At 49.8% G+C, this 14754-nt stretch overlaps 1 protein-coding gene across 1 annotated transcript; it reads left to right on the top strand.

The window, feature by feature from the left end:
• Window positions 1-4932: 4932 nt before the first annotated feature.
• LOC307116137 (beta-1,4-galactosyltransferase 3-like) lies at window positions 4933-13428 on the top strand (the record flags this gene model as incomplete). The annotated part of the gene is given in 8 exon segments (XM_079799813.1): window positions 4933-7282; window positions 9524-9801; window positions 10540-10775; window positions 12089-12168; window positions 12170-12274; window positions 12796-12918; window positions 13091-13195; window positions 13275-13428. Coding segments are annotated over 8 exon segments (1137 nt in total). The 5' UTR covers window positions 4933-7226.
• Window positions 13429-14754: the final 1326 nt, after the last annotated feature.

Genomic DNA, 14754 nt, shown 5'->3' with positions numbered 1-14754 from the left:
TGCCCTGCTGGCCTAAGGCCAGGGACCTTGGCCTTGTGAGTTGGGGTCAGGGGAAGAACTGAGCCTAGGTGTGCTCCAGGACCACGGACAGCGCCAACCCTCTGGCCAAGAGCTCCCCCACTGGATGGATGGTCCCCTGGAGGCTGAACCTTGACCTGTCTCCTGTGGAGGTAAGGCTGGGGAATGAGGCTGGTCACATTCTGTCCTACAAGACAGAGGTGCCGCCAAACTCCTCCTCAGTCTCCCCCTGGAACCTTCCTCATCCCAGGGAAGAGGAGACAGCTTCAGAGACACAATGCATTTCTAGAGGTCACTGGGTCCCTTGCCCCTCAGGGCTGACTCTACCCTCACCCCCTCCAGAAAACCTGTCAGACTCCTGCCCTTCCCTTACTTCCTCCCCATTATTTTGCTTTTAAACCCTTTCTTGTACTGTCACGAAGCTCTGGACAACGGAAAACATGATCTGTGATCTTTTTCTTTGCCTGGCAGTGTGCCAAGGCCACTTCTTCAGCTCAAGTGAGTGGGGTAAGCAGAGGGAGAGTCAATAAAGGCAGTAAAAATGGGACGCCTTTTGTGGCTGAAAGAACTGTTTAGACGTTAGAAGGTGTGAGTGCAGGAACCATGGCAACCACACCCCAGTTCAGTAGATTTCTAAACTGAAATCGACACCAGAAACCCACAAACCAGCACACTCGCATCTGCAGCTGGATCATGGCCACTGGTTTGTTCTAGCCTCTGCCCATCAGGGGCCCCTTGGGATGAGTATGAGTTCAGCCATCCCTTCATGAGGCTTCTTGTGTGACCGGAGCTGGTCTCTGGGCCAGAACGGAGAGAGGATTTGGTGTCAGGTAGGTCCTGGCTTCCAGATCCCCCTGCTCCCAGAGAGATGTCCCAAGAATACTGGGAAATCGGAGAGAGACCACATTCCATCCATTCTCTGAGGGCGCATGGGGATGAACCTGGGACAGGTGACATGAGGGCGGAGTGGGATGGAAAGGGGCCATCCTGACAGGTTGTCACCAGACCTAGGGTGAAATGCTCAGTCAGCCTTTACTTCCTGGTTGTCCCTGGGGAGAAGGGAGCTCCTGAGAGGGGGAGGTGTTGGGGGGAAGGCCAACCCGGAAAGAGCCCTAGATGTCTGCTTCTCGGCCGCTGCCCCTGGTCGCCAGAGAGAAAAGACTGATCCGTGATGTCAGGGGCCCTGGGCTTGGCCCCCCCAAACCCAGGCTGTTGCTGTTGCCCCTGCTCTGTGTGTGTGTGTGTGTGTGTGTGTGTGTGTGTGTAGGGTAACAGGGCTGTGGGACATGGTCCCTGGTCTTCAATGGGGTACAACATAGAGAAGGATATAGGGTAGAAGCTGCAGGTATGAGGACTGGGGACACGGTGTAGGACATGGTGCCTGTGTATCCTCATTCTCTGACCTTCTCTCATCCTGAAACTTATGGGTTTACTGTAGAATCGTCTACATCTTCTTCTCATTTATGGAAGAGGCCAACACATTCCACGGTCCTCCTATGCCCTGAAGACCAGGCCAAACCTGCAGGAGATGACCGAGGACCTTGGTGTGGAAATAGATGAGACCACATAGGGATGGCAGCTGGGTTTTGAATTCCCTCAATCCCTGATGGGATCGCAGTGACTGACCTGCTACAGGCCACAGTAAATATACCTGGAGGAGAAGACTACCCAGGGTCTACATTGTAGTCTGTGCCATTTGTCATTGCGCATCAGACGCAGTGCAATCCGAGAGACAGCCATCCAGAGAACTATGAGAAGACGGGATTTATTAGAAACCCAGACCACCTTAGACTATGTGCCAGGAGCCAGGTGGTTCTGTTCTGGAGGGAGCAGGAGGGTGAGAGAGAGCGTCATGGAGCAGCTCACCTGAAGCACAGGTGTGGTGGACAGGAGAGAGCCGGCCTAGAATATGAAAAGCCAAGGTGTCCAGCTGCCAACGTGGAAGTCGAAAGGGGAAGCTCACAGGAAGTTCCCAGGGAAGCTGTTGCCTCTTGGGCACACAGCTGGGTGGCTGGTGGGGGGATCGGTGTTGGTGTTGGTCATCAGGGTTGGGAGGATGAGCTACACCTGCAGCAAGGCAGAGTGAGTGGCCAAGCAAGTTATACCTGGTTTGATAGTTGTTCACAGCAGGAGGGTAAGCCTGGTTGGTACCAGTCATTCCATTCTGCCTGGTTCTTCTTTTATGTGTTCCAGTTTGACAGCGAAAACCCCCATTTTAGCATCTATTTTCTTTTTAGCATCTATTTTCTTGAACACGTTGATGACAAAGTCCATACCTGAAACTCCTACATCTGGTTCACCTGTGACCATGTCGATGCTTTGTTTCCGCTTCTCCTGGACTAGAAGAGAAGGGAGGTAGATTTCAGGTGGGTTTTGAATTGTTGGGTTGTTCCCTCCAGGGAGGCTGCCTGGGTAGCGCCCAGAGTAAACCCATTGTCTGGAACATTTCCCTCAGCGCTGTGCAGGCCAAGCACCTTCACATCTCAGATGAAGCTTTCACTCACCCATCCATCCATCCATCCATCCATCCATCCATTAATTCATTCAACAAATACCAGCTCAGTGGATCCTAGGTACTGGGGTCACAGCAGTGAACAAACAGGAAAGGTTGCAGGCACTCAGTTCTAGTGGAGGAACCAACACACAGATAAGCAAGAAATAACCTCCATACTTGAAAAATAATGAGTGATATGAAGGAATTGTCATCTGAGATGAAGCCAGAAGGACAAGAAGGAGTCAGGCATTTGCTCAGGATGGAAGAATGTTCTGGAGTTAATAACAAATGCAAAGGACCTGAAGGGTCCGGCCTGTCTGTGTTCAGTTGGTTGGAGAGTGTGTTGTAGCTGAACAGGAGAGGGTCAGGGCCTTGGAGGTTGTCAGGATGAGAAGCTTGGGTTTTCTCTTAATGAGATAGGAATCACTGGATGGTCTTAAGCTGTAGAGTGATAGGTAGATATATATATTTCAGAGAGGGAGAGTTAGAAACATCAATGATGAGAGAGAATAGTTGATCAGCTGCCTCCTGCACGCCCCCTACTGGGGATGGAGCCCACAACATGGGCACAATTCCTGACCGGGAATCTAACCTTGACCTCCTGGTTCATAGGTTAATGCTCAACCACTGCGCCACACAGGCTGGCTGGAGTGATTTATGTTTTAACAAGATCCCTCAGACTGCTGTGTGTGAAGACAGGGCGGAGGGTGGAGAGTGGCGAGCGCAGACCAGTGAGGAGGCTCCTGCAATGATCCAGGTGGGCAACAATGGGGGCTCGGAGAAGAGGGAGGCAGTGCAAGTAGAGAGAAGTGGTCGGCCTCTGGATCTCTTCTGGAAACAGAGCAGATGGGACTCACAAGACATGGTTGGGGGAGAGAAGTGGATGAGAGACACAGAGGACTCGGGACAACTCCAAGGTTTTGGCTTGAACAATTGGAAGGACCATTTAGTGGGTAAGAGGTGAGGGATGGGGAAGAATGGGGGGGGGAAAAAGAAACTGTGAGAGGGTTAGGTTTAAGGCAGCGAATCTGGAATCTCATTTGAGCATAGGAGAGTTGAGGTCCTTTGCTCTGGAAGTCTTTCCTGAACCCTGGGCTGGGTCTGGTGCCTCCTCTAGGCGGCGGTAACCGGGACAGAGGAGAGTGCCCTCGAACGGCACCCAGCTTGGGTGGTGGAAACAAGCGTCAGACCAGGCTGCTGAGTCTAAAGCGGGTCGCCGGGAGACGGGCATTGGGGGATCACGGAGAGGAGAGCGATCTCTGCAGGCATGACTACCGGAATGCGTGGGAGAGAAACATGGAGACCACCAACTTCTACTTGGCAGCGAGACAAAGGGCCGAGTCCAGCCCGTCACTCACCAGAGCAGAACCCGCGCTGGTAGGTCCAGGCTCCCAGAAAACGCGGAAGTGGGTAACCAGACTGCAACTCCCAGAAGGCTTCAGCTCTACCCGCCTACGACTCCCAGGTGCCCGTGCGGCGGTTCAGCCCGAAGCGCGCGCTTTTCTCGGACAAACTAGGCCTACAACTCCCTGTGAGCTTCACGCGCTGACGTCACTAGCCCCGCCCACCGCCCTCAGAAGGCTCCAGGCGGGTCCGCCCCACTTTGCGCCTGCGCCGGGAGCGGGAGCGGGAGCGGGCCTTTGCGCGCTGTGTACTGTGCAGTTTATTCCGAAGACGGAGAGGATGTTGTCAGATTTCATGCTTTCTTGGGAGTATGATAGAGTTTGCGGTTGGGGAGGCTTCGGGGTGGGGGAGAAATGGGTGGGTTGCAACAGGGAGAGGTAGCGCTTGCGCTGGACAGGTTCCGAGGGGATACAGGGTGCGCACCCACGCGGGGTGGCAGTTGGGTGCGTGCGGGGAGCGGATAGGGTCCGGTTTACGGTTCTCGAGCTGCGGGCTCAGGACATGGATCCGGTTAGCGGTTCTGCGCAGGTGTGGTCCGTAACCAGTGCGCACGCCTTCTGTCCGGTGGCGTTGAAGGCAGAGCTCTGGATGGAGGACAGGTGAGACCCGTGAAACGGAGGGTTCCCGGGGACACAAGCCCCCAAAACCAAAAAAACACGGAGGACCTCCCCAGATCCAAGCCCCCTCTCCTGTGTGTTATTGTCTGAGTTCCTCTTGGGTCTAACTCAGGGAGGTCCTTGATTGGGAAGATTGAGAGTGATGGATGATGGGGGGGTGGGGGGGTGCTCTGTTGTAAAGGGTTAAACCTTGGTCATTAGACTCATTCGTTTGTTAATCATTTCCTGAGGCTTCCTTCTTAGTGTCAGGCCCGTCTTGTGAGACACGGCTGTCTCCGGACTGGTTGGGGAGATAGGGGTGATAAAGCCCAGAGGTTGTAAGTGCTGCTGCTGAGGACTTGGGGGGCGGGGGTGGGGGCCAGTGGAGGTGGGGGAACAGCACTGAGTGAGCAGCCCGCCTGTGCCAGACACTGCTTGGCACCTCCCACGCACCATCTCAAATTCCTCAGCTGTGAACGGGGATGACAATGACAGTACCTACTGGCAGAGTGCTTTGTGGAGATAAATGAGTTAACGGAAAGTTACTGTGCATTGACCAAACGATAAGCTTTCATTATCTTCATCTCATTTAATGCTCATAATCAGGGAAGGCTTCCTGTTCTGGGCCTGGCGTTGCTATTCGGTATGTTGCCCACTGGCCACACATGACTAACGGGTATTTGAGCTGCAGCTAGTCTGAATTGAGCTGTAATGTAAATGCAAAATACGTACCAGATGAGAAGATTTTATGTGAGAAAAGGATGTAAAATACCTCACTAGTTTTATCTTGATTGCATGTTGAAACGATAATATCTTTTATGTTTTGGGTTAGTGTCACATTGAAATGAATTGTGCCTGTTTATTTTTACTTTATAAATGAGGCCAATTGAAAATTTTAAATTACATCCATGATATATTCGGCCCTGCTCTAGACCACAGTCTCAGCAAATAGTAACGTCACCCTGCCACACTCCCCAGGACAAGGGACTATACCTGATACACTTCATTTGTGTACTTCTGATCCAATAAATGAACTTTCCCATTAGCCTCTCTTTTATGATTTAGGAAATTATTAAAATAATTTTTCATAAATCATAAAACTAGTTAGAACATAAGGGTTCTGTGTGGTTGTGGGTAGGATTTTATTATACTTATTTCACCTTTTAACAGTGAAAGAGTCTCCCCTATTTTTTTTTTTGAGGAGGTAACAAGAATCCTTATGCTTCCATACATAATCACATTATTATGCTACCAAATTATTTTTAAAAATTATTGTTCATAATTAAACTTTCACCATCAAAAGCCTGAAATGTAGTAGCACCATTTTAAATCAGAATCCATATTATTGAGAGAGGAATTACAAAATGAGTAACAAAATCATCTGTTGAAATCTACAAAACTCAGACTCAAAAATGCCTGTCATGTTTCCTGTGGGGTTGGAAGGGCCATTGTTACCAGGAGACAAAATGTGCTTTTCATCGCAGCAGCCTTTCCTGTCCCAGCGCCAGCCCACTCGCCCCAACTCCTGCAGATGGCCAGTGAGGCACGACTCAGGTGATCTCCACACCCGAACCATTCATTTACTGCTGGGAAACAGAAATTAGTATGGGCTCTGATCTTTTCAGCCCAGCAAACACATCCACAAATTACTGCTGGGCCAACTCTTTTTTTAATTTCTTTATTGATTATGATGTTACATATGTGTCTTTATTCCCCCATTACCCCCACCCCCAGTCCCCCTCATGTCCTCAACCCCCTGTTGTCTGTGTCCATTGGTTAGGCTTATATTGGGCCAACTCTTATAAGGATATTTCCAAGACTGATCTTGGTCCCCCAAATGACAGCACCAAATCCACCTGAAGTTCCTTAGATGTTCTTGACAATCGTCTTCTATGTACAAACAAGGTGCATTTCCACCATACCTGTTAGGGTCTAGTTCCTTCTCATTTTGCTTAAAGGAGGTGTCTGGATCCAGAAGTGCCACTCACACGCCTGGGTGCTTCTCTGAAGCAACTCTCCTTTGTAAGCTGCCTCTCTAGCTGGAAAGCTTGAGAAATTCTACCAGCAGGAAGTTCCTCCGTATGCCTGTTTCATAACAGAGAATTTGCTACTGAAATTGTAGTTTCCTCAATGCTCCAAGCTTTAAGGATTTTCTATCCCTGATCACATTCTGTTCTGCCCCACATTTGAGATTGGATCCTGAGCCTGCATCTACAACGAGATACTTTTCTAATTCATCTAAAAATATATCGCTGATTTCATGACAGAGACACCAGCCTGCATGTAACCTTTTAGTGCTTTTTGTAAGCTTCTTGACACATTGATTCATATTCTTCACCTTTGGCTTCAGAATGACCACTGCGACCAGCATGGACCAGTGCAAATTCTGCTCTCTGTCCATGGGACCCATTTGCTTCCAGCTTAAGGGCATCCCCTGATATGAGCCTGGAAGGCAGGACTTCTGAACTCAACCCACTTGCTGCCATCTTTCCCAAGATTGCCAGCTTTCACTGTAAACACAGCACTTTCTCTCCAAGTGTAAATCAAAACAGGATTCATCATCCATCAGAAGGAGCCCATGAAGCCCAGGGAAAAAGATCCCAGGATTCAGCTACAGACACAGGAAAACCTTCAGTCTCCATGAATCAGTCCTTGTCTTTAATGGATCTTTGGAAGAGCAGGAATTCAGAACTCTCCCTGGTCCTTCGGAAGCAATGCTGACATTACCTCCTGCCTCAAGGCCAAGTTTCTTTGGAGAGAGAGGGGAGAGGTAAGGGGGAGAGGCGGGGAGGAGAAGAGAGAAGTGAACAGGTAGAGACAGTTGCATTCTTCCTCTCCATTGATAAACAACATCACATTGCCTGTAGAGCCGTTTTTCAACTTCATCACTGTTGACGTCCTTTGGTTTGATTGGGTGTGGGTGGGGCTGTCATGTATACTGTAGGATGTTCAACAGCATCCCTGGCCTCTACCCAGCAGATGTCAGCAACATCTCTTTATACACATACACAATCAAAAATAAAAAAAATGTCTAGACATTGTCAGGTGTCCTGGGGTGGGATTAGGCAGTAAAAAAATTTCCCCATTGAGATCCACCGTCCTAGAGCAATCTTAAATATGTGGGTCAGATCGTATCACTTTAAGGGTCCCTCACTGTGACCTGGAAGACCGTTCCTGGTCTAGCCCTATGGCCACTGTGACCTCTGTTCTTATTACTCTTTCCAATATGCCCTCCCTCCCCACCTCAGGGCCTTTGCTGTGTTCCCTCTGCCAGGAACACTTCCCACAGCTGCCTCCTCCTTGTCCTCCAGGGCTCGGTGTAAATGTTACCTCCTCAACTGTCCTGGCAGAAATAGCTGCCCCCACCCATCATTTTACTCTCTACTCCTTTTCCTCCTCTACCCTTTTCATTTATAGGTTTTCATTACTATCCGAAATGATCTATTTTCTTGCTTATCTTTTCCACCAGAAAGTAGGTTTCATGGAGGAATAGATTTTTGTTGACTTTGTTTCTGGTTGTTTCCTTGGTTCACACCATAATGCCTGGATGCTTAGTAACTATAGATGGGTAAATAAGTGAGTGCTCAACTTTTTTTAATGGGTGATGGTGGGGACCCACAGATGGGTCATGCCCAAGTCTACCCTCTCAGGGTTCCCAGGATGGTGAGGAAGAGAAACTGGACACATATCATTCCAGTTCTGGTGACCAGAGCTATGACAGCAGAGATACCGGGGACCAGGACAGCCCAGAGTGTAGATGAGAATAAAGGACTTAGACAAGACAAGGAGCATTTGTGATGGCTCTTGAAGGATGAGTAGGAGTCTGTCAGGTGGAGAAGAGATCTATCTGCATTCATTCATTCATTCATTCATTCCTCCGTCCATTCAATCATTCATCATCCATTTCCTGGGGCCTCCTGGGCTGGGAAATGCTGAGGACCCAGAAATGAGTCAATCCTGAACCTGCTCTCCTCAAGCCCCTAGTCTGATGGGGGAGGTTGACATGGGCAGTCACAATCCATAATGATCAGAGGAGGTTGAAGGGAATACTGAGGCTGTTGAAGCCCCTAGGGCAGTGATGGGCAACCTTTTGAGCTTGGTGTGTCAAACTTCACCAAAAAAAACTGAGCATAACTCGGGTAGTGTGTCACTTTGAGGAAAAAACTAACTCCAAGACTCTAGTTGCAAATGTTTCATCCTCGGCATGCGGCTGCGTGTCATCAGAAATGGCTACGCGTGTCAGTGCTGACACGCGTGTCAGGTTTGCCATCACTGCCCTAGGGGCAACTTGGTGCTTGTGGCATGGAAGGGAAGGGCACCCAGAATGAGCAGGAGTAGGGCTGGTCCCTTCTATGCAAAATGCTGGAGATAGCTCTAGCAGGTTTGGCTCAGTGGATAGAGTGTTGGCCTGTGGACTGAAGGGTCCTGGGTTTGATTCCGGTCAAGGGCACATGCCTGGATTGCAGGCTGGATCCCCAATAGGGGGCGTGCAGGAGGCAGCAGATCAATTATTCTCTCTCATCATTAATGTTTCTATCTCTCCCTCTTCCTTCCTCTCTTAAATCAATAAAAACATATTTAAAAAATGCTGGAGATAAGAGAGAACCTGGACCATTCCTGGAATAACGTTGAGTTCATGTCACACCCTGACATAAGCACATTGCATGTCTTGGCACAATGAGCCCGATCCAGCAATAAGCCTCATTTTACAGACAAGGACATCAAGTGTTAGGGAGGTTGAGTTGCCCGACCAAGGGAGCAGTCCAGCTGGCATCCAGTGTGACCAAAGTGTTGAACCTGGCTGACGAGATGAGGCTGCAGACGTTCACAAGACAGGTTTTTCACACAGATGACGTGGCCTTGGGAAGTGTCTCACTCTGGTCTCCCCTCTGTGGAGTGTGCAAAGCCCGTCAGGGAAGGATGGCTGCAAAAGACTGGGACTGAGACCCATGGTGCAAAAGTGAGGGGTTTGCAAAATGGGAGGAATTACCTTCTGCTTTCTTTCCCAGAGTGGAACAGCAGAGAGTGCTCCTGTTATTACTTCTGGGCTTACAACTGCTGATGATGGGGCATTACTCTGCGAAAACCACTACCGCCATGGCTTCACCTCCGCCTTGCACTTCCTCACACCAGACAAGCCGGAGGTGGGAGAAGAGCTGCCCTTTGTGGTCCAGGTCTCCTCTCCAGGAATCCCTCACCAGGATGTCTACTCAAACATCAGCCAGATCCACCACGTGGACATCAGAAGGGAGGATTTGCCCAACTGCCCCATTGTCTCACCCTACATCAGTAAGCTTGTGGGAGGCCTCGTACGCCCCAACCCCACTTGGGGCTTTGGGGAGCTGGCAAGGAATTGCTAAGGAGGGGTCAGAACCTGGAAGCAGAAGCTGTGGGCCTGGTAGCTGGGGTGATGGGGAGAGAGTTGGTTATCTATTACTTAATCACAAGGAATCGCCCCAAAACTTAGTGTCTTTAAATATTCATTGACTCTCAAGGTTTATGTGGGTCAGGAGTATTGGGAAGAGCTCAGCTGAGCAGTGGTCCCAGGTTTTTTTTTCTTACTCCTCACCTGAGGGATATTTTTTCCATTGTTTTTTTAGTGTGGAAGGGAGGGAGGGAGGGAGAGAGCGATTTATATGAGAGAGACACTTGGATTAATTGCCCCCTGCATGCACCCCGACTGGGATTAGGGATCAAACCTATGATCTAGGAACATGCCCTCAACTGGAAATTGAACCTGTTACTCTTTGGTGTGTGGGCCAATGCTCTAACCACTGAAGAACTCTGACCAGGGACACATGACCTTCTTATAAGGACACCAGTCATTGGCTTCAGGGCCAAATCTAATCCAGTATAACCACATTTTAACCAATTATGTCTGTGAGGATCCTATTTCCAAATAAGGTCACATTCTGAAGTTCTGGGTTGATAGGAATTTGGGGGTGGGGAATGATTCAACCCAGTAAAACTGGGGTGTGGGGTTTCTGGGGTAGGTTCCTGATAATCTCTAGCCTTTCCCTCTCTTAGGTGGCCCCTTGAAGGTGATGATCCCAGAGAACTTGACAATGGAGCAGGTGGTGGAAAAGAACCCACTGGTGGAGCTGGAAGGCAAATACCAGCCACCCAACTGCTGGACACGGCACCACACAGCAATAGTGGTACCCTACTATGGGCAAGCCCAGCACCTGCAGCACCTGCTCTTCCACCTGCACCCATTCCTTCAGTGCCAGCAACTGCATTATGCCATCTATGTGGTGAATCAGGTGTGGCAGGGATGGGGAGGGTGAAGGGCAAGAGGGCAGAGGACTTTTAGCATGAGTTTGAACAATCAGAGCTGAAGTTGTCACTGTGAGCAGAGAGTGTCTGGGTTAGAGAATATCTGGGGGACTGGATTTATGAGTACAGATCTTGAACTGGGGGCAATCAGAGCCAAGGACTATAGTTTTGGTCTTAACTAGTTGAGTTTGGGATCAGCTTGAATGGCTGCCTGTGGGAAAGACTCCGTTTCATGAAGTTGAGACCTCTCTGAGACCAGGGCTGGCCAGATTGGGCAATAAAGATAAGGGGTAAATTAAAGGGGTCTGGAATCAGTTAGATGCTTATTTGAATCCTGGTCTTGTCCATTACTACATGTGTTATCTGATTGTAGGACCATGTGTCTGTCCATGTATCCATCCATCTATCCATCCCACTGTTACCAGAATAACAATGTATAATAAACTTGGGGAACTTAACCATCTGTGCCATGGTTTTCTCCCCATGAGACAAAAATGATAACACCTACATTACTGGGTTGTGGGGAAAAATGATCAACATAGTGAATGTATAGCAGTGAAGCCAATGCCTGGCACATAGTAGGCGCTCAATAAGTGATATGATGATGATGACAATGATGATGATGATGACAATGATGATGGTAATTTTGATGATGGTAATGATTGTTTTGATGGTGATGATGGTGGTGGTGGTGATGATGATGGTGATGCTAATAGTGATGATGGAGGTAATGTGATCATGTTGATGGTGTTTGAGGTAATGAAGATAGTGGTAATGATGATGAGGATGTTGATGGTGGACATGATGATAATAAGTGATGATGTAACAATTAAGGTAGCAGTGATAAAGAAGATGATGATGATAATGGAGGAAGAAGAGGAGGAGGAGCGGCAAACCCTGTCATGGTTCCTGGGCATCAGACCCAGTCATTGTCTGGTCAGAACAGAAACAGATCCAGGTGATCCCTGATCACTCCTAACCTCTGCCTCCCTCAGATGACCTCTTAAAGGTGATGATCCTTGAGAACCTTGAAGATGGCTGAGGAGGGAGAGCTGAGAGGCTGAAGTTACTGACTCTGCCTAGGATGGTAGGGGATGAGGATCCAAGAAAAGTTTCCCAGGGGAGGTAACCTTTACATTGTACCTTTCTGGACAAGTGTGGGTTTTCCAGCTCCACAGTGGGAATAAGGGGTTCCAGGCAGGAGAACAGGACTTGAGAAGGTGAGAAGGATGGGCCTGACAGGTGAGAGAACACCACTGCCTGCTGGTGGGGACTGCACTGAGCATCTCTGTCCACCCAGGTGAACAACACTGCCTTCAACCGGGGCAAGCTTCGCAATGTGGGGTTCTGGGAGGCCATGCAAGAAGAGGACTGGGACTGTCTTCTTCCACGATGTAAACCTACTCCCAGAGGACAACCGCAACCTCTACATCTGTGACATCTTCCCTGCCCACGTGTCTGTGGCCATTGACACGTTCAACTATAAGTAGGTGGAGGGAGGGGGACTGTTGGCCAGGCCCTGCTCTTCCCTGAATCTTGCCCTATTCATATGTATGATCCAGACCCTGATCCCGGGGGTTGAGGCAGGGAGGGGATGGAGTCTTGAGCAAAGACCTCATAGACAGTGAAGAATCTTCATCTTGGATATGGATGCCAAGTGGGGATGGAATTGGTTATTAATAAGGGAGTCAGGATGCACTTAATAAAGTGGTAGGCAAACAGGTTTTTAACTGAGGTCAAACGATGGGAATGAATGATAGGAGGGGACAATTAGAGGTCAGGAAGGGGGCCATCATTGGGGTCACAAGATGGGCTTGTCAGATGATTCAGGGAGTGGATATGCCAGAGTCAACTGCAGGGCTATCCTATGGATTGGGGGAGAGCTTATCACAGGGGTGAGGGGAGAAGGGCTAACCCAGAAATTAACCTTGGAGATCCTGGCCAGGAAAGGATCAGGGCCTATTACCTGAACTTCTTTGTGTTCCCAACTCTCCCTGCCATCTCTAGGCTGCCCTACCAAGGCTACCTGGGAGGGGTGTCTGCCCTGCGTCCAGCTCACTTCCTTAAGATAAATGGCTTTCCCAACACGTACTGGGGCTGGGACCGTGAGGACAAAGACATCGCTGCCAGGTGGGGGGCTGCTCTAGGGAGCCTAGCACAGGGCTGCAGGTTCCTCCATGGCGTGGAAACTACAGGCTGCCCTAGACTGAGGGGGACATGGGCCACCCTGGCCTGAGAGGCTGCGCTGTGGGGATCCTATCAGAGGAGACTGGCATGTAGCCTCTGCCCTCTTCCCTCTAAGGCTGGAACTAAGCGGGATGCTCCTCTCACGACCCCATCTACTCTTTGGCCGCTACTACATGCTGGAGGAGGGGCTGGACTCCAGCCATGAGCAGAGTCCCAAGAGGTCAGTCAGGGTTGGAATGGGGTGACCGGTTCTGGGTCATCCCTGAGCCCTGGGCTCACATGGCTGTTGCTCCCCCCAGTCCTGGCTTCCTGGCTGAGATCCAACGCAGGTGGCAACAAGATGGCGCGAACTCACTGGTCTACACACTGCTCTCCAAGGAGCTGCAGTCTCTCTACACCAACCTCACTGTGGACATCACCGTCCCCGCCCCAGGAGCCCTAGTGCCAAGTTGATGGTTATCTGGAGGCTGGAACAGAATCCCTAAGATGGGCTGCAGGGAAGCCCTCTGACCTGCCTCACCTGGTTTCTTATTAAAGGAGAATTTATTTTACTCGATTCTTCTGACATCTCTACTTCTCCATCCATCCATTGTCCCACTCAGATTCACCAAGCACTGGTTCTCCCCATGCAGTTCCAAGTGCTTAACACACACACACACACACACACACACACTTTTGAGAACTCACACTGGACAGAAGACCCATTTCATAGGTCTCTAATCACTGCCCCCAGCAGTGTGTGTCACAGTGTGACCCTCAAAACCCTCCAATCCCAGAGGCTCCTGCTCCCCATCAATCACTGCCTTCTTCAGTGCCCCGGACGGCAGATCACTTCCCCAAATGTCCCCAGTAACATGGACTTAACGCCCCTTAAGACGCGCCTCAAATGAACAAGTTTCATGGGACAATATAAAGTCTGGTCATTAAAGCACACTTGGAATTTAAGTTACAAAAAAATACTTATATCCATACAGAAAGTACACAAGGAATGAAAATTAACGAGCCAATCTTCCAACTTCAATTCGAAACCCCCTCTTACCGCACAGCGCCCATCACTAAGATCCCCAACACTCATTCCAAGGATCCCCCCTCCTCATCACTTACTCTGCAGACCCTCACCGCTCGTCCCACTACCCCCGTATCACTCCCACCAAGCTGATTTCACCTCCCTAACCCCACAGAATCCCCACTGCTAACCTTCCACAGCACCTCGGCGGCCCTTAAGAAACCGACGGTTAGACACAGTTGGTCACGTGAGCAAAAATGTCCTAGTGAGCTTGCGCACAGTTTACCCAAACCCGGAAGTGGGTGAACTGTGAACCGGAAGTGGGTGAACTGTGCGCATGCTCACTAGCCCGTTTGAAGCCACAGCCTGCCAATGGTCATCATGGCGAATTACAGTCGTATCTCCATCCTGCGGTTCATTTTCTTTCTGGGACTGTCAGGCAAAGGACATGGCTGGGGGCCCATTAGGATTATGACACCAGAGGCCGCCATTTTCAAAGAACTTTCATTCCGTACAGTCCAAGTCCTCCCACGTTGGCAGGAGACCTATTAAAAACCGGGATATATTTATTTCTAGGAGAAACTGGCATTATATATTCTGAAAAAAATACCTTTTCTCTGTATTGCCACACTGATGTAAGGCTCTGCTCTCAGAATCCAGGAATCCTGCCCCTTCTTCTCTCCCACCACTCGGCACAGAGAAGCTAATGGAGACGTGTTGGGAGGCCATTGGGTGTTGAGCTTGGCAGAGCTCCCCTCCATCGCTAGATTCCA

This window comes from Cnephaeus nilssonii (assembly GCF_951640355.1).
Source record: "Cnephaeus nilssonii genome assembly, chromosome: 20".
NCBI classification, from domain to species: domain Eukaryota; kingdom Metazoa; phylum Chordata; class Mammalia; order Chiroptera; family Vespertilionidae; genus Cnephaeus; species Cnephaeus nilssonii.
This window is presented reverse-complemented; position numbering and strand designations above follow the sequence as displayed.